At 42.9% G+C, this 20,976-nt stretch overlaps 1 protein-coding gene across 2 annotated transcripts in view; it reads right to left on the bottom strand.

The window, feature by feature from the left end:
* The window catches only part of SDHA (succinate dehydrogenase complex flavoprotein subunit A), a 615,692-nt gene extending 600,131 nt beyond the window's left edge, over positions 1 to 15,561 (bottom strand). Inside the window, exon 1 of one of the 2 annotated variants that reach the window (XM_040431943.1) lies at positions 15,417 to 15,561. In XM_040431943.1, coding sequence (XP_040287877.1) covers positions 15,417 to 15,497 — 81 coding nt within the window. In that variant the 5' untranslated portion in view covers positions 15,498 to 15,561. The remainder of the gene's footprint in view (positions 1 to 15,416) is intronic. The other variant, XM_040431944.1, reaches the window with a different exon arrangement.
* Positions 15,562 to 20,976: the final 5,415 nt, after the last annotated feature.

The following is a 20,976-nucleotide window of genomic DNA, read 5'->3' as shown; positions in this document are numbered from 1 at the left end:
GGGCATAAGTGAGCTCATGGAAGTTTTTATTTTTTGTCACAAGTTAGTGGAATATGAGACTTTGTAAGGGCTAAAAAAGAAAAAAATCATTTTCCGCTAACTTGTGACAAAAAATAAAAAGTTCTATGAACTCACTATGCCCATCAGCGAATACCTTAGGGTGTCTACTTTCCGAAATGGGGTCATTTGTGGGGTTTTTCTACTGTCTGGGCATTGTAGAACCTCAGGAAAACATGACAGGTGCTCAGAAAGTCAGAGCTGCTTCAAAAAGCGGAAATTCACATTTTTGTACCATAGTTTGTAAACGCGATAACTTTTACCCAAACCATTTTTTATATCAAAGACCTGTAGAACAATAAATTTAGAGAAAAATTTATATATAGAAGTCGTTTTTTTTTTTTAAAAAATTACAACTGAAAGTGAAAAAATTTAATTTTTTTGCAAAAATGTCGTTAAATTTCGATTAATAACAAAAAAAGTAAAAATGTCAGCAGCAATGAAATACCACCAAATGAAAGCTCTATTAGTGAGAAGAAAAGGAGGTAAAATTCATTTGGGTGGTAAGTTGTATGACCGAGCAATAAACGGTGAAAGTAGAGTAGTGCAGAATTGTAAAAAGTGGTCTGGTCATTAAGGGTGTTTAAGCTAAGCTGAGGTGGTTAAGGACCAGTTCAGGTATGAAGTCACTTTGTGGGGCTTACATAATAGAAACCACTCAAAAATGACCCCATTTTACAAACTACACCCCTCAAGGTATTCACAACGGATTTTTACAAACTTGGTTAACCCTTTAGGTGTTCCACAAGAATTAATGGAAAATGGAGATGAAATTTCAGAATTTCACTTTATTGGCAGATTTTCCATTTTAATCCATCCCCCCCCCCCCATTTACAAAGCAAGGGTTAACAGCCAAACCAAACTCAATATTTATGGCCCTGATTCTGTAGTTTACACAAACACCCCTATATGTGGTCATAAACTGCTGTACGGGCACACGGCAGAGCGCAGAAGGAAAAAAACGCCATATGGTTTTTCGAAAGCAGATTTTGCTGGACTGGTTTTTTGACACCAGGTCCTATTTGAAGCCCCCCTAGAGTAGAAACTCTCAAAAAGTGCCCCCATTTTGGAAACTACGGGATAAGGTGGCAGTTTTGTTGGTAGTATTTTAAGGTACATATGATTTTTGGTCGCTCTATATTACACTTTTTGTGAGGCAAGGTAACAAGAAATAGCCATTTTATTATTTACAACATTTATCTGACAGGTTACATCATGTGGTAATTTTATAGAGCAGGTTGTTACGGACGCGACAATACCAAATAACTACTTTTTTTCGTTGGTCGTTTCAGTTTTACATAATAAAGCATAAAAAAAATAAAACAATTTTGGTCTCCCCATTCTGAAAGCTGTAGTTTTATTTATATTTTGGGCGACTGTCTTGTGTAGGGGCTCATTTTTTTTGGGATGAGATGACGGTTTGATGGTGTTAAAAAAAGCCATTTTTTGTTACCTTACATCACAAAAAGTGTAATAGCAAGCGATCAAAAAGTCATACGCACCCCAAAATAGTGCCAATCAAACAGTCATCTCATCCCGCAAAAATGATACCCTACCTAGGATAATCGCCCAAAAACTGAAAAAAACTATGGCTCTCCGATTACGGAGACACTAAAACATGATTTTTTTTTTGTTTCAAAAATGATATCATTGTGTAAAACTTAGGTAGGGGCTCATTTTTCGCGGAATGAGGTGACGGTTAGAGTGGAACTATTTTGGGGTGTATACGCTTTTTGATCGCTTGGTGTTGCACTTTCAATGATGTAAGGTGACCAAAAAATGGTTAATTTAGCACAGTTTTTATTTTTTGACGGTGTTCATCTGAGGGGTTAGGTCAGGGCTCGACAAATCCCAGGCGCCAGGTCGCCATGGCGACCAGGAATTTAGTCCTGGCGCTTGGGTATTTGTCAGCCCATTTTCAAAGGTGCCCGGGCGATGGGTGCGGAGCTGCCGTTCTGTCCGGAGGCAGCACCGTTTGAAACAGCTCTGTCACAGCACACAATAGCAGAGACGCTGGCAGCAGGGAGGGGAGGGACTCGGGAGGAGTGTAATCTGATCCTAGAGTGGAAGCTGCTTCTGCCAGCCCCTCCCCTCCCACCAACCAATCAGAGCTGAGGCAAGGCAAGCACTAGCAGCTCGGAGTCCTAGTCACTGACACAAGTACAGGAGGGAGTCTAAGCAAGAATCGAATGAGTCACAGGTTAACCACTTCCCATCTGGGCCCTTTGCCCCCTTCCTGACCAGGCCAAATTTTGCAAAACTGACATATCTCACTTTATGTGGTAATAACTTTGGAACGCCTTTATTTATCCAAGTCATTCAGAGACTGTTTTCTCGTGACACATTGTACTTCATGATAGTCATAAATTTGAGTCAAAATATTTCACCTTTATTTATGAAAAAATCCCAAATTTACCCAAAAATTTGAAAAATTCGCAATTTTCTAAATTTCAATTTCTCTGCTTTTAAAACAGAAAGTGATACCTCATTAAATATTTATTATTTAACATTCCCCATATGTCTACTTTATGTTGGCATCCTTTTGGAAATGTCATTTTATTTTTTTAGGACGTTAGAAGGCTTAGAAGTTTAGAAGCAATTCTTCAAATTTTAAAGAAAATTGCCAAAACCCACTTTATAAGGACCAGTTCAGGTCTGAAGTCACTTTGTGGGGCCTACATAGTGGATACCCCCATAAATGACCCCATTGTAGCAACTACACCCCTCAAGGTATTCAAAACCGATTTTACAAACTTTGTTAACCCTTTAGGCGTTCCACAAGAATTAAAGGAAAATGGAGATCAAATTTTTAAATTTCACTTTTTTGGCAGATTTTCCATTTTAATAAATTTTTTTCTTTAACACATCGATGGTTAACAGCCAAACAAAACTCAATATTTATTACCCAGATTCTGCGGTTTACAGAAACACCCCACATGTGGTCATAAACTGCTGTATGGGCACACGGCAGGGCGCAGAAGGAAAGGAACTCCACATGGTTTTTAGATGCCATGTCCCATTTGAAGCCCCCTGATGCACCCTTACAGTAGAAACTCCCAAGAAGTGACCCCATTTTGGAAACTAGGGGATAAGGTGCCAGTTTTATTAGTACTATTTTTGGGTACATATGATTTTTTGATCATTCATTATAACACTTTATGGGGCAAGGTGACCAAAAAATTGGTTGTTTTAGCACAGTTTCTATTTATTTATTTTTACAGCGTTCACCTGAGGGGTTCAGTCAAGTGACATTTTTATAGAGCAGATTGTTACGGACGTGGCGATACCTAATATGTATACTTTTTCTCATTTATTAAAGTTTTACACAATAATAGCATTTTTGAAACCAAAAAATTATGTTTTAATGTGTCCATGTTCTGAGAGCTATAGTTTTTTTATTTTTTGAGAGATTTTCTTATGTAGGGGCTCATTTTTTTGCGGGATGAGGTGACGGTTTTATTGGTACCATTTTGTGGGACATACGCGTTTTTGATCACTTGGTGTTGCACCTTTTGTGATGCAAGGTGACAAAAATTGCTTGTTTTGACATTTTTTTTTATTTTTTTTTTACGGTGTTCACCCGAGGGGTTAGGTCATGTGATATTTTTATAGAGCTGGTTTTTACGGATGCGGCAATACTAAATATGTCTATTTTATTTTTTCTATTTTTAATTTTTTTTTTTTATTCCTTACTTGGGATTTTTTTTTTTTTTTTTACATGTGAAACTTTTTTTTATTTTATTTTTTCAACTTTTTATTTTATTTTACACTTTTCGTCCCCCATAAGGTCATACAAGACCTCTGGGGGACATTTACTTCACTTTTTTTTTTTTTTTTACACTGTTGATTTCTCCTGTAACTGGGGCTAACATAGTAGCCCCAGTTACAGGACAAATGCACCCCTATAGAGGCTGTACAGCAGCAATCCTGCGCTGTACAGCCTCACAGCAGGGCTGATCGAGGTCTCTGAGAGACCTCACACAGCCCCTGCACTCTGCGGTCACGGCGGTCACATGACCGCCGGGCCGGAACAGGAAGCGCACAGCGCTTCCTGCTCTGCAGACACAGTGCTCGGTGAGCGCTGTGTCTGCAGCGATCGTGAAGGCAGGGACACCTGGGCACTGTCCCTGCCTTGTCTTAGGGTTGCCCTGCTGTCACTGACAGCGGGCAACCCGATCAGCAGCTGCACGATTAGCGTGCAGCTGCTATTTCTGACAGGACGTTTTAAAACGTGCTGTCAGAAATAGACGTCCACCCATAGGACGTTTATATCCTATGGGCGGACGTGAGGCGGTTAAAAGAATCTAAAGATCCTACAGTTAGTGACTCATTCGATTCTTTGAGTTAAAAGAACAGTCAGTCAGACTCTAGAACAGGTTACACTGAGGCTGTCGGCTGATGCTTTTGCAGCAGTGATAAGATTAAGGGACAGGAGCAGAGATGAGAGAAGTGACAGGACACAGTTTAGATTACAGTTTGAATTAACCCTTTAGGATCAAATTGGCTTCTCAAGGAGATATATGTTAAAGGCATCCCTTCTTCTGTCTCATTCAGTAGCTATGGAACTAAGGCTACTTTCACACTTGCAGCAGGATGGATCTGGCAGGCTGTTCACCCTGTTGGATCCGTCCTTCCGCTGTTTCGCCGGACCGCAGCTCTGTCCCCATTGACTATAATGGGGGCAGAGCTCTGGCGCAGCACGGCAGTGCATGGTAAAAGTACTGCATGTCCAACTTTTTAGTCCGGCGGCCTCTCACCGCGAACTGCCATGCTGCGCCGGAGCTCCACCCCCGTCCCCATTATAGTCAATAGGGTCCGGAGCAGCGGTATATGTAACATGGTATACAGCATTATTGGGGGGGCTCTATGGAGAAGTGGGGGGGGGGGCACTATAGGGGCACCTACTAGGGGCTTTATGACGCGGCTCCGCCTGGCTCCTAACTTTTTTAGCTGGCTCCTAGATTCCAAGGAAATTTGTCAAGCCCTGGGTTAGGTCATGTGAATTGTTTTATAGAGCTGGTCGATACGGATGCGCGATATTTACTATGTCTTTTTTTCCCCTATTTTTTACAATTTTTTTCCCTTTCATTTTGGCAAAAGGATATTTTTATAATTTTTTCTACTTAAACTTTTAATTCTTTGGGAGAAAACAATTTTTTGTCCCACCCTAGGACTTCAACTTTTGGGGGTCTGATCCCCTTTACAATACATGACAATACTTATGTATTGCCATGCATTGGCTGTAAGTGTATTACACACTTTAATACACTTCAGCCTGCATGCCTGTCAGATCCAGGGGGCTGGATCTCACAGGCTCTCCCGGAAGGCAGCTACGATGCCTAAGGAAGGCATCATGCTGCCTTCCATGCCATCGGGTCTCCGTCACAGCAGGGCGGTGACCCGATGGCTGCTTCCTCCCTGTACGGACACCACACGTGCGCGGTCAGCGCTGACCGCGGCTGTGCAGGGCTTAATCCGCCGGCATATGTGATTTCACGGATGCCGGCGCATGCAGCAGGGGTCCGCTATTGGTGACTGACGGACCCCTGCCGCAGCTCCTGCACCCGCCTTATCACCATGACGTACATGTAGTTCTCTGGTCCTGAAGTCACGGCCAGAGATGACGTACATGTACGTCATGGGTCCTTAAGAGGTTAATTCAGGGGGCTGGATCTCACAGGCTCTCCTGGAAGGCAGCCTCGAAGCCCGAGGAAGGAATCGTGCTGCCTTCATGCCATCAGGTCCCCGTCACAGCAGCACTGGGACCCAATAGCATGTGCCGCGGTCAGCGCTGAACGCGGCACATCAAGGGTTAATGTGCGGATGCCGGCGCATTCAGCAGGAGTCCGGCTATAAGTGACTGCCGGACTCCTGCCGCGGATTGGGCGGGCGCATCTTCTGCACCCGCCCAATCACAGCGTCGTACATGTACGGCACTGGTCCTCTACGGGTTAAGGATGCAGCCAATTATATTTTTTGTTTTGTTTTTCCTTCTACTCCCGGCCTTCCCAGAAGGCCCCTTTCACACAGGCGAGTATTCCGCGCGGGTGCAATGCGTGAGTTGAACGCATTGCACCCGCGCTGAATCCTGACCCATTCATTTCTATGGGGCTGTGCACATGAGCGGTGATTTCCACGCATCACTTGTGCGTTGCGTGAAAATCGCAGCAAGCTCTATATTCTGCGTTTTTCACGCAACGCAGGCCCCATAGAAGTGAATGGGGCCGCGTTAAAATCGCAAGCATCCGCAAGCAAGTGCGGATGCGGTGTGATTTTCACACATGGTTGCTAGGTGACGATCGGGGCTTATAAACATGGTTATAAGGGAAAATAATAGCATTCTGAACACAGAATGCAAAGTAAAATGGTGATGGAGGGGTTAAAAAAATAATAATTTACTCACCGAGTCCACTTGATCGCGTAGTTGCGGATCTCTGTCTTCTGTAATGTTGAGCTGCCGGCTAAGAACCTGTGGTGACGTCACAACACATGATCCAATCACATGGTCCCTCACCATGGTAATGAACCATGTGATTGGACCATGTGATGAGCCCAGTGATGTCAAAGGTCCTATTCCTGTGCGCAGCAAAGAAGAAGACAGAAGAGAGCTGCACGATCAAGTGGATTAAGGTAAGTTAAAATTATTTTTTTTTACCCCTCCAGCCCTATTTTACTAAGCATTCTGTATTAAGAATGCTATTTTCCCTTATAAAAAGGGTAAATAATACTATCTACAGAAAACCTAACCCAAACCCGAACTTCTGTGAAGAAGTTCGGGTACCAAACATGCTGATTTTTCTCACGCGAGTGCAAAACGCATTACAATGTTTTGCACTCGCGCCGAAAAAATGTGCATTTTCCAGCAACGCACCCACATCTTATCCGGGCAAAAAAACATGACGCCCGTGTGAAAGAGGCCGAACAGTCAGGCCTGCTTTGTGGAGTGAAATAAAAAGAAAAGAAAAAAAGAAAATACAATATTGGAGTCTTTTATTGTATTCCCTAGGTGCTAAAAATTACATGATGATTGTATTCCGTAGATCAGTAAGTTTACATTAGTACCAAATTTATAAAATTTACGACCTCAAAGAACAAACCCCCGGGGGAAAAAAAATAAAAAATAATACAGTCTTTGCATCACCATTGTCCTACATCCATACCTTTCTTATATTTCCATTTAGAGAGCTATGAGGGTTTTCTTTTAGGGAGCAAGCTTTAGTTTTTATCGGTACCATTCTGAGGTAAATGACTTTTTGATCACTTTATACAATTTTTTGGGAGAGCGAACTGAAATTCTGCCATTTTTTTTTCCTCATAGTATTTATTGTAATGGATTAATACTTTTATAATTTATATTTTTCAAAATCTTGTTTTAATTATTTATTTTTTTTACTTTCATTTAATTGCAGTCTATGGGAAATCTGCTATTAAGCCCTGTCGTAGCAACCGATCAGAACGTCCTGATTTTGCCACGAGGGGAAGGTGATCGGAGGACAGAGATCTCCCTCAGTCTAAGGCCTCATGCACATGACAGTATTTTTTCACGGTCCGCAAAACGGGGTTCCGTTGTTCCGTGATTCGTGTGTCTTCCTTGATTTTTGGAGGATCACCAGACATGAAGGAAAGTGAAAAAAATCGAAGTCAAGTTTGCCTTGCAAATGATAGGAAAAAAACGGACGCGGATGACAATCTTGTGTGCCTGTTTTTTCACGGACCCATTGACTTGAATGGGTCCGCGAACCGTTGCCCGTGAAAAAAATAGGACAGGTCATATTTTTTTGACGGACTGAAAACACGGATCACTGACGCGGATGACAAACCGTGCATTATCTGAGTTTTCAACGGACCAATTGAAAGTCAATGGGTCCGCAGAAAATCACGAAACAACGGACACGGAACACAACAACGGTCGTGTGCATGAGGCCTAACTGCTCAGATGCTGCGGTTGCTATCATTTGCAGCATTTAAAAAGATAAATGACTGGAGATCTCAGGTTTTTCATATTGCTTTATCTGTGATTATTTTACCATTTGGGTATATAAATAGCCCTTACATAAAATAAAACATTTCAACTTTTAGATTGGCTGGATCACTTGTCACTAACAACTTGTATTTCAGGAAATCTCATCCACAAGCGGCATAAAAAAAAAAAAAAAAAAAATCTGCAAAAATGGACTCTTGATGACGACTGAAAGCAGCAGAATGTCAATTTATGCTGTGGATTTTACGGTTTGCAATGCATAGAGTGAAATAAGCTGCAACCCTGCAGCATAATCTGTGACAAACTTTTAGCAGTGTAAAGCCTCTGCTGCAGAAAATCCACCCTCTGTAGTAGAACCTCAAAGATGGCTTCAAAAACAAGTATGGGTCACACGTTTAAAGAGCTTGGCCACTTTCTTGGTACTGTTGACTAATGTGTTTGCGAGATTATTAGTGTTGAGCGAAGCAAGCGTTGGCCTATAGTCACAACTTTTGAATACTGTAGGGAGACCCGTCTCCATACAGCATTTATATGTAAGGGTTCCAAGGAGGTGAAATTCGTTATGCAACAAAGTCCTATGAGACTTCGGACATAACTTTGGACTTTTGTCGGACGTTTTAAAATGGTTTTCAAGTTGAATAATCAAAGTCCGAAGTTACTCAAAGTCTTGCGCGACTTCAGACATAACGAATTTCACCTCCGCAAAGCCCATACATTTGAATGCTGTACAGAGATGGATCTCCATACAGCATTCAAACGAAGCGACTTCGGATCTATGATAACATAGCCTTTTTTAAATTCTGCACTATTTTCTTCTATATTTCATAAGGTATGCCCCCTTGTATGCCAATCTATCTGACCAGGCATATCACCTCCATGTGACGTCTTTGCCATTCAAATACATTGCAGCTACCATCTGTACTTCACTGTTGGGAGTTTAGTGCTAGTGCAGTCTTTGAATGCAGGAGACATCACATGTAGGTGCTGCCTTATCATAACCCTCCATCAGCAGCCATCTTATGGACAGGACAGAAGATCTGCATGGTTTATAAAATATAGCAAATTACATTGAATATCAACAAAGGCTATATTAGTAAGCGGTCAACGCATTTAACTGTTTATACAGCTCTTAGACAATTCCTTTACACACAGATTTTAAATCAACATTGTTTTGCACTCCAAACTCCAAGTCTACAGATTTGTGATCATCTAATCAACCTGAATATTTACATGGCGAGACTACAGTAAACACAGCATACACATTACTGAAGCAAATACTATTGCAGTGGGAAATATGAAGAAAGTTGCATGAACACCAGTCAATATTTCAGCCATAGTTCTAAATGTTGACAACAGTGCAGGGAAGATGGCTGCCCCCATAATCATGGAAAGAAATAAAAAATTATATATATATATATATATATATATATATATATATATATATATATATATATATATATATATATATAAAAACAATGGCGGCACCGGAGAAACAACACAGGAAGGGTGCTATGTCCAGGGATGTAGCAGCTTACCCCGTCAAATATAGATGAAAAACGGACAGCACTCCAGGTAAAAGTTGATGGTGTTTATTCACCCATGTGGATGGCAACGTTTCAGCTCATACAAGAGCCTTTGTCAAGCCAAACAAAAGGCTCTTGTATGAGCTGAAACGTTGCCATCCACATGGGTGAATAAACACCATCAACTTTTACCTGGAGTGCTGTCCGTGTTTTTATATATACCGTTGCCGATATACCGATAACGTATTGGGAACACAGAACGCGCTGCTCTCAGCGCTCTCTGTGTTCCCTCCGCAGCACAGGGGAGAAGGAAGCAGTGTCTCCCTCCCCCTGTGCTGCTGCCACCAATGAGAGGAGAGAACATAAGAGGAGGGGAGGGGCTGTGGCCACTGCGCCACCAATGAAGATAAGCCTTTCATTCATTCATATACAGGAGGCGGGAGCTGCAGAATCACATAGCCGGCTCCCGACCTCTATGAGCTGTAGCTGCGGTCCGTGGTAGTTAACTCCTCAGGTGCCACGGATCGCAGCTACAGATCATAGAGGTCGGGAGCCGGCTATGTGATTCTGCAGCCAGCTCCCGCCTCCTGTATATGAATGATTGAGAGACTTATCTTCATTAGTGGCGCAGTGCGCCCCCCCCCCCAAGCCCCCCAGTATTAATCATTGGTGGCAGTGGCCACAGGATCCCCTGCTCCTCCGATCGGAGCCCCAGCTGTGTAATCCTGGGGCTCCGATCGGTTACCATGGCAGCCAGGACGCTATTGAAGCCCTGGCTGCCATGGTAAGCTCCATGCTGCTGTGTGCACTATGCACAGAGCAGCAGGGACAGTGTGAGCTCCTATTCACCCTGATAGAGATCTATCAGGGGGTATAGGACAAGGGTTCTAGTCCCTAAGGGGCCTAAAAGTTAGTAAAAAAAAAAAAAAAAAAAAAAAAAAAAAATATATGAAGTATAAATGAAAAAGATTAAAAAAAAAAAAAAAAATACACATTAACAATAAACATATTAATTTTCAGCAGATTTGTGTAGGAAATTTTTTTTTTCACAAAAATGAAAATTCCCAGAATATCGGTATAAATTATCGGCTATCGGCCTGAAAGTTTACAAATTATCGGTATCGGCCCTAAAAAATCAATATCGGTCGATCCCTAATATATATATATATATATATATATATATATATATATATATATATATATATATATATATATACACACACACACACACACCCCTAAAGAATTATTAGGAACACCTGTTCTATTCCTCATTAATGCAATTATCTAGTCAACCAATCACATGGCAGTTGCTTCAATGCATTTAGGGGGGTGGTCCTGCTCAAGACAATCTCCTGAACTCCAAACTGAATGTCAGAATAGGAAAGAAAGGCGATTTAAGCAATTTTGAGCGTGGCATGGTTGTTGGTGCCAGACGGGCAGGTCTGAGTATTTCACAATCTGCTCAGTTACTGGGATTTTCACGCACAACCATTTCTAGGGTTTACAAAGAATGGGGTGAAAAGGGAAAAACATCCAGTATGCGGCAGTCCTGTGGGCAAAAATGCCTTGAGGATGCTAGAGGTCAGAGGAGAATGGGCCGACTGATTCAAGCTGATAGAAGAGCAACGTTGACTGAAATAACCACGCGTTACAACCGAGGTATGCAGCAAAGCATTTGTGAAACCACAACACGCACAACCTTGAGGCGGATGGGCTACAACAGCAGAAGACCCCACCGGGTACCACTCATCTCCACTACAAATAGGAAAAAGAGGCTACAATTTGCACGAGCTCACCAAAATTGGACTGTTGAAGACTGGAAAAATGTTGCCTGGTCTGATGAGTCTCGATTTCTGTTGAGACATTCAAATGGTAGAGTCCGAATTTGGCGTAAACAGAATGAGAACATGTATCTATCCTAGATGGCTACTTCCAGCAGGATAATGCACCATGTCACAAAGCTCGAATCATTTCAAATTGGTTTCTTGAACATGACAATGAGTTCACTGTACTAAAATGGCCCCCACAGTCACCAGATCTCAACCCAATAGAGCATCGTTGGGATGTGGTGGAACGGGAGCTTTGTGCCCTGGATGTGCATCCCTCAAATCTTCATCAACTGCAAGATGCTATCCTATCAATATGGGCCAACATTTCTAAAGAATGCCACGTAGAATTAAGGCAGTTCTGAAGGCAAAAGGGGGTCCAACACCGTATTAGTATGGTGTTCCTAATAATTCTTTAGGCGAGTGTATGTAAAATGAGACCCCAAAACATATTGCCCAACTTCTCTTGAGTACGGCGATACCAGATGTGTGACACTTTTTTGCAGCCTAGGTGGGCAAAGGGGCCCACATTCCAAAGAGCACCTTTCGGATTTCACAGGTCATTTTTTTTTTACACATTTTGATTTTAAAATACTTACCACACATTAGGGCCCCTAAATTGCCAGGGCAGTATAACTACCCCACAAGTGACCCCATTTTGGAAAGAAGACACCCCAAGGTATTTCGTGATGGGTATAGTGAGTTCATGGAAGTTTTTATTTTTTGTCACAAGTTAGTGGAATATGAGACTTTGTAAGGAAAAATAAATAAAAAATCATTTTCCGCTAACTTGTGACAAAAAATAAAAAAAGTTCTATGAACTCACTATGCCCATCAGCGAATACCTTAGGGTGTCTACTTTCCGAAATGCGGTCATTTGTGGGGGTTTTCTACTGTCTGGGCATTGTAGAACCTCAGGAAACATGACAGGTGCTCAGAAAGTCAGAGCTGCTTCAAAAAGCGGAAATTCACATTTTTGTAGTTTGTAAACGCTATAACTTTTACCCAAACCATTTTTTTTTTTTACCCAAACATTTTTTTTTTTTATCAAAGACATGTATAACAATAAATTTTGAGAAAAATTTATATATGGATGCCGTTTTTTTTAAAAAAATTTACAACTGAAAGTGAAATGTCATTTTTTTGCAAAAATTTCGTTAAATTTCAATTAATAACAAAAAAAAGTAAAAATGTCAGCAGCAATGAAATACCACCAAATGAAAGCTCTATTAGTGAGAAGAAAAGGAGGTAAAATTCATTTGGGTGGCAAGTTGCATGACCGAGCAATAAACGGTGAAAGTAGTGTAGTGCAGAAGTGTAAAAAGTGGCCTGGTCATTAAGGGTTTTTAAGCTAGGGGTGCTGAGGTGGTTAAGGTGAAAATGAGCCCGGTCCATAAGGGGTTAAAACCACAGCTCTTGGAGGTCTCAATGAGAAGCTTAACTTTAGTTGTTTCATATGATTTCCATTCTTTTGCTTTGAGGATAAGTTGGGAACAAGGGCCCACTTATATATATTGGGGACTCTATAATTTCCATCTGATCTAACTAGGATTCAGTCTTATTCTTACTTTCACTCATTTATATTATTTTTTGGGATTACTGATGAAGTATTGAAATCCCTCAGGGACTATAGATTTGGTCTTGTTTTTTCTAAGATGGTCTACATAATATTAGGCTGCCTCACTCCTTTATTAGCATTGTACTCGGCCTTGCATCCTGCTGAAGAAGTCTCCGAAATTATCTTCCCTTTTTTGTATGTTACTAAGGATGCTTGATGTATCTAGCGTCACCCTTTTGACAGCTGGGATGGCCTCCTTGTGAGCTAGCGTCCTGGTTGCCATGCACCAGTGCGCCCCCTGCCTCTATTGTCGACCCACCCCACGTGACGTTACGCCGGGGGTCACGTGGTTCTGTCCGGAGAGGCGCGCTGCAGGCATTTAAAACGCCGCACCAACCAGGCACTACGCTTACCGCTGGTAGACGATTCCCCTGACAAAATAGGGCCATGTTAGTATCCCGATCCCACGGGATGCACTTAGTGAGAGACACGTCGCATTCATTTTCTAATTAGGGTTTACTGAAATGATGTCCTCTTTTGGTTTAGCTTTTGTTTTTCCCCTTCTTTGATGTCCTCTTTTGGTTTAGCTTTTGTTTTTCCCCTTCTTTCTTTTTTACCCGATTTTTGTTTTCTATTTTGGACAATAGGTGGCTATATACTTGAATTATTGAGCCTCCACTAATGAGTTATTAGACGAAAAGTGGCAGGGTTTATAGTAGGGATTTTGCCAGGGTTTACGGTCAGGTATCCTTTCGGGGCGAGTGCTCTGTATAGATAGGTAGGGCATTTCTAGCTCCTTGCCCCTATATTTAGGGACATATAGGCATAATAATACAGCAGCTTATCTGATACCAGGACCCTCTATCACTTGGAGCAATCCTTCATATTGGAAAAATCTTGCAGATACAGTACAGGACTGGTCAGAGTGTTCCATTTATATTTTTTCTTGACCGGAGAAGACGTGGCGTCCCATAGCTGGGATATATAATTGGTATCGTAGCCCATATCATTAATTGTTTGTGTTTGTCATATTGGTGCATTGTGTATTTTAATATCACTTAAAGGGAACATGTCACCGGGATTTTGTGTATAGAGCTGAGGACATGGGTTGCTAGATGGCCGCTAGCACACCCGACATCCGCAATATCCAGTCCCCATAGCTCTGTGTGCTTTTATTGTGTAAAAAAACCCGATTTGATACATATGCAAATTACCCTGAGATGAGTCCTGTCCCTGACTCATCTCACATACAGGACTCGTCTCAGGTTAATTTGCATATGTATCAAATCGGGTTTTTTTACACAATAAAAGCACACAGATCTATGGGGACTGGATATTGCGGATGTGCTAGCGGCCATCTAGCAACCCATGTCCTCAGCTCTATACACAAAATCCCGGTGACAGGTTCCCTTTAATAAAAGTCAAGTTTTATCTCCCCACCATTTTTTTGCTGCTTATGAACTGGGAGTAACAATTTTGGAAACAATACCGTGGTTCCCACACCATATATTCGAGCGTAGTAGCTCCCTGAAACAGCTGATCGGAGCTTTGACCCAAGTGATCTGATAATGATTAGGCAGCGCTAAAGCCAGCCCATCAGTGACGGTAACGTCACCGGGCTTCCTGGCAGCCCCATAGAGAGCCCGGTATGTCACCGGAACTCTTGAAAATGCCTGCATGAACTGCTCCGATGCTCAAGTCAGGGGGGCTACCCAGGTGAAAATGGGGATATGTCCGGGTTCAGCTCTGAACCCGGACAAACCTCTATTTTCACCCAGGCAGCCCCTCTGACTTGAGCATCGGAGCAGTGCATGCTCCGATGCTTTGCGCTAAATCACGCAGGGCAAAGGCTCTTTTGTTTACAATAACACACTGCATGGCAGGGTTTAGCGCTGCCCTATAGCCGTTTTACTGCTAAAGCCCACCCATCGGTGACATCACCGGGCTCCCTGAGCAACCGGAAGAAGAAGCTTCAGCTCGCCTGTAAGAGACCCGGTACGTCACAGAGTATAAGAAATCAGTCATTTCCAGCAAATAATTTCCTATATGAAAACAGGCCTTCAGAAATATGTGGCAAAGGTAGAACATATGTATGTCACTCTAGTACCATTACACCAATCTCCCCAATCCCGGACAACCCCTTTAACAGAGGAAAGGTTACAAAACAGGGTCTAATCACGTGATCACACCCAGTGTCGTCCAGTCACCGCTATCTGAAGCCACACTGCCACCGTCCCGAGCTCTGGAGAGGTTATACGCTACCGCACCTCACCTGCTTGTGCCTGCCAGAAACCTCTTCCACAGGAAGACACGAGCCCGCTATAGCAAATAATCACAAGTTAAGCTCTAAGATAGGGGTGACCTTGACTTTACCTACCACGGTCCCAGCTTCCTAAGTTGAGTGTGCAAAATTAGAAAGCACACTGCCACTATCCTGAGCTCTGGAGATACTATATAGTACCGCCGCTCACCTTGCTGCCTGTGCCAGATAGAAACCTCTTCCTCAATTGACGCGACGCCACACTTAGCACTGCCATATTGCCAACTAGCATCAGCGACTGGTAGTTACTAGAATGGAGTTGCTCCCTAGAGGTATGATGTCACCGGAAGAGGCGGAGTCTCGCCGGTCATGGGGCGGGGCCTCGGCATTTGCATTTTTTGCAGCAGGTTTTACAGAGCGCGTTGTTGGAGAGAGGTGTAGATGCTGCAGCTCGGTGTGTGGATGGGAATAATGAATTTTACTTGGGAGTTGTTGTTTTTTTTGTTTGTTTTTTATTATTATTTGCAGGGGCTGAAGAGAGGAGGAATGATGTACTGGAGACTGTATGTTAGAGGAGTCTGAAGAGAGTGGGGGATATTATTTACATGGGAACATATGTTAGAGGGGTGTGAAGCGAAAGGGGTGATATTATTTACATGGGACTGTATGTTGGAGTTGCTGAAGGGGGGGTAAAGTATTTTACATGGGAATGTATGTTGGAGGGGCTGAAGGCAGAGGGAGTGATGTATGGTACACGAAACTACGCTGGAGGGGCTGAAGGCAGGGGGAGTGATGTATTTTAAATGGAACTGTATGCTGGAGGGGCTGAAGTTAGGGGAGTGATGTATTTTACATGGGACTGTATGCTGTGTGGGCTGTAGGTAGGGGGAGTGATGACTCTTACATGGGACTGTATGCTGGGCGGGCTGAAGGTAGGGGGAGTGATGTACCTTACATGGGACTGTAAGCTGGAGGGGTTGGAAGCAGGGGGAGTGATGTATCTTACATGGGACTGTAAGCTGGAGGGGCTGGAAGCAGGGGGAGTGATGTATTTTACATGGGACTGTAAGCTGGAGGGGCTGAAAGCAGGGGGAGTGATGTATTTTACATGGGAATGTATGATGGAGGGGCTGAAGGCGGGGGGTGAAGTATTTTACATGGGTCTGTATAATGGAGGGACAGGAGGCGGGGAGAGTGATGTATTTTACATAGGACCTGTATGTTGGAGGAGCTAAAGACAAGAGAGTGATGTATTTTACATGGTAATGTATGCTAGAGGGGCTGAAAGCAGGGACAGTGATGTATTTTACATGGGACTGTATGTTGGAGGGGATGAAGGCAGGGGGAGTGATGTATTTTATGCAGGACTTTATGTTGGAGGGATCTAAAGGGAGGTTAGTGGTGAAGGTAGGAATGGGCAATAAACAGGTATCTATGTTATCTCGCTTTATTAAGAAATGCTGATATCACCATTTCTTAAAGAGGACCTTTCACTACTCTACAAACTAAAAACTAACTATATCAGTGGGCAGAGCGGTGCCCAGGGGTCCCCCTGCACTTACTAGTATGTCTGGGCGCCGCTCCGTTCGCCCGGTATAGGCTCCGGTGTCTGCGCTCCCTCTGCTGTACTGGAGTGATTTCTTGTATGAGGCGTGTCCCTTGCTGCATCGCTGGCCAATCGCAGCGCACAGCTCATAGCCAGGCTATGAGCTGTGCGCTGCGATTGGCCAGCGCTGCAGCAAGGGACACGCCTCATACAAAAAATCACTCCAGTACAGCAGAGGGAGCGCAGACACCGGAGCCTATACCTGGCGAACGGAGCGGCGCCCAGACATACTAGTAAGTGCAGGGGGACCCCTGGGCGCCGCTCTGCCCACTGATATAATTAGTTTTTCGTTTGTAGAGTAGTGAAAGGTCCTCTTTAATTACCGCTGTATTTTAGTGATGTCAGGCTTGCTTCTACCATAAGAGGGCCTGAAGCCCATGAGGCAGTAGAACGGTGCAGATGGTCGTGATAACCTCATCACGACCTCCTGCACCAAGTCATGGGCGACACAACAACCTGTCACGTGAGTACTTCACTACTACAGGAGGAGAGCATTTCATAAATGGGGGCATAATAAGGGAGGGGAGCGCATTGTTATATAGGGGGATAGCATTATATATACACGGGCATTAGACTATAGGGGGAACATATATATATAGAGAGAGGCATTATACTACAAAGGGACAGCATGTACTACCGCTGCAGGTGGGATATGGGGGTTGAGAGCATTATACGTACTATTTCTACAGGAATTGGCATTATACTGTAGGGGAGGCATTATAATACAGCCCAGACAACTACAGGGTCTATTATAATACAGACGGAACTGCAGGGAGGCATTATAATACAGGCTGGACCACTACAGGGGCCTTATACAAATGGGCACTACAGGGGGTGCATTATACATACTAGTATAATAGATACAAAAAACACCTGCTCTCCAGCTTGATAACTAATACAAATCTAAATAAGAAAATTGTATAATGGGATTAAAACTGGTCGCTGGGTATTAGATAAGGGTACCTGCCTGTTACCCAAAAACCTAATTTATATAATTAAATTATATACCCGCGCTGACCTATTAGTTAGATTAAATATGCACACTGTCATTGCGAGTCCGTATATAACAATGTAATACCAAGATGGCAAAAGTATTGGATACATATCCAATAAGTTAATCAACTCACTTGCCATTCCTTTAATCCTTTGGGCAGCTTGTTTGACGATCCCGAAACTGTACAGTGCGAGAAGTCTTCAGCCTCTTCCTTTTCGGACGTGGCCCCAGACGTCAGCTCGTGGTCACGTGGGGAAGCTAACAGGTATTCCTGAGGAGATCTTCAGTGTGATGTCACATGTGCCTCTACAGTGGCCTACAGGAATCAGAAAGCATCCAACGCTTTTTGGAAAACAGCAGTTTCCTCTTATTTCACCAAAAACCTGTTTAAGACAACCGCCTGAGTATTTGACCATATTTGAGCACTTTATTTTGTTTTCCTACAGGTTATAGAGATAAACCTGAAAAGTATTATCTACCTATATTTTCCCAACACTTCCTGTAGTGAAAGTCCTACATTATGCTGACATGCATCCTCTTTCTCCTTAACCCCTTAGTGACCAGCCTGTTTTGGGCCTTACTGACCAACTTTTTTATTTTTCTGTCTATATATCAGTATGAGAGCTTGTTTTTTAGTGGACAAGTTGTAGTTTTTAATGGCGCCATTTTAGGGTACACATAACTTTCTGATTAACTTTTATTAACGCTATCTGGGAGGGAGATTGGGAAAAACGGCAATACTGCCACCGAGTTTCTACATTATACATTTTACGACGTTCATTTTTTAGTATAAATAACAATATCTTTATTCTCTGGGTCAGTACCATTACAGCGATAACAAATACATATAGTTTTTAATGTTTATAGCAGGAAAATTCTTCTGTAGAGAACATATGGAAAAGGTCTGTCTGGGTGTAGAGGGAAGTGTTAGATTTAAATATATATGCCTACTTATATATGCATATATATTAACCCTTTTCCACGTGGTGTGTGTGTGTATATATATATATATATATATATATATATATACACTGCTCAAAAAAATAAAGGGAACACAAAAATAACATCCTAGATCTGAATTAATTAAATATTCTTCTGAAATACTTTGTTCTTTACATAGTTGACAACAAAATCACACAAAAATAAAAAAATGGAAATCAAATTTTTCAACCCATGGAGGTCTGGATTTGGAGTCACACTCAAAATTAAAGTGGAAAAACGCACTACAGGCTGATCCAACTTTGATGTAATGTCCTTAAAACAAGTCAAAATGAGGCTCACTAGTGTGTGTGGCCTCCACGTGCCTATATGACCTCCCTACAACGCCTGTGCATGCTCTTGATGAGGTGGCGGACGGTCTCCTGAGGGATCTCCTCCCAGACCTGGACTAAAGCATCTGCCAACTCCTGGACAGTCTGTGGTGCAACGTGACGTTGGGGGATAGAGCGAGACATGATGTCCCAGATGTGCTCAATTGGATTCAGGTCTGGGTAACGGGCGGGCCAGTCCATAGCATCAATGCCTTCGTCTTGCAGGAACTGCTGACACACTCCAGCCACATGAGGTCCAGCATTGTCTTGCATTAGGAGGAACCCAGGGCCAACCGCACCAGCATATGGTCTCACAAGGGGTCTGAGGATCTCATCTCGGTACCTAATGGCAGTCAGGCTATCTCTGGCGAGCACATGGAGGGCTGTGCGGCCCTCCAAAGAAATGCCACCCCACACCATTACTGACCCAATGCCAAACCTGTCATGCTGGAGGATGTTGCAGGCAGCAGAACGTTCTCCACGGCATCTCCAGACTCAGTGCTCAGTGTGAACCTGCTTTCATCTGTGAAGAGCACAGGGCGCCATTGGCGAATTTGCCAATCTTGGTGTTCTCTGGCAAATGCCAAACGTCCTGCACGGTATTGGGCTGTAAGCACAACCCCCACCTGTGTACGTCGGGCCCTCATATCACCCTCATGGAGTCTGTTTCTGACCGTTTGAGCAGACACATGCACATTTGTGGCCTGCTGGAGGTCATTTTGCAGGGCTCTGGCAGTGCTCCTCCTGTTCCTCCTTGCACAAAGGAGGAGGTAGCGGTCCTGCTGCTGGGTTGTTGCCCTCCTACGGCCTCCTCCACGTCTCCTGATGTACTGGCCTGTCTCCTGGTAGCGCCTCCATGCTCTGGACACTATGCTGACAGACACAGCAAACCTTCTTGCCACAGCTCGCATTGATGTGCCATCCTGGATAAGCTGCACTACCTGAGCCACTTGTGTGGGTTGTAGACTCTGTCTCATGCTACCACTAGATTGAAAGCACCGCCAGCATTCAAAAGTGACCAAAACATCAGCCAGGAAGCATAGGAACTGAGAAGTGGTCTGTGGTCACCACCTGCAGAACCACTCCTTTATTGGGGGTGTCTTGCTAATTGCCTATAATTTCCACCTGTTGTCTATCTCATTTGCACAACAGCATGTGAAATTGATTGTCACTCAGTGTTGCTTCCTAAGTAGACAGTTTGATTTCACAGAAGTGTGATTGACTTGGAGTTACATTGTGTTGTTTAAGCGTTCCCTTTATTTTTTTGAGCAGTGTATATATATATATATATATATTAGATAGAGAGATGTATGTATGCCCCTTTGTCAGCATGCATGTCTATATATGTATATGGGCTTATAGCTGCCCATTTATGCCCCAGGTTTATATTGAGTATACAGTGGGATGCGAAAGTTTGAGCAACCTTGTTAATCGTCATGATTTTCCTGTATAAATCGTTGGTTGTTACAATAAAAAATGTCAGTTAAATATATCATATAGGAGACACACACAGTGATATTTGAGAAGTGAAATGAAGTTTATTGGATTTACAGAAAGTGTGCTATAATTGTTTAAACAAAATTAGGCAGGTGCATAAATTTGGGCACGGTTGTCATTTTATTGATTCCAAAACCTTTAGAACTAATTATTGAAACTCAAATTGGCTTGGTAAGCTCAGTGACCCCTGACCTACATACACAGGTGAATCCAATTATGAGAAAGAGTATTTAAGGGGGTCAATTGTAAGTTTCCCTCCTCTTTTAATTTTCTCTAAAGAGTAGCAACATGGGGGTCTCAAAACAACTCTCAAATGACCTGAAGACAAAGATTGTTCACCATCATGGTTTAGGGGAAGGATACA

This window comes from Bufo bufo, chromosome 5 (genome assembly GCF_905171765.1).
Source record: "Bufo bufo chromosome 5, aBufBuf1.1, whole genome shotgun sequence".
Classification (NCBI taxonomy): Eukaryota; Metazoa; Chordata; class Amphibia; order Anura; family Bufonidae; genus Bufo; species Bufo bufo.
Note: the sequence above shows the minus strand (reverse complement) of the source record. Positions and strands in the feature narration are given on the sequence as shown.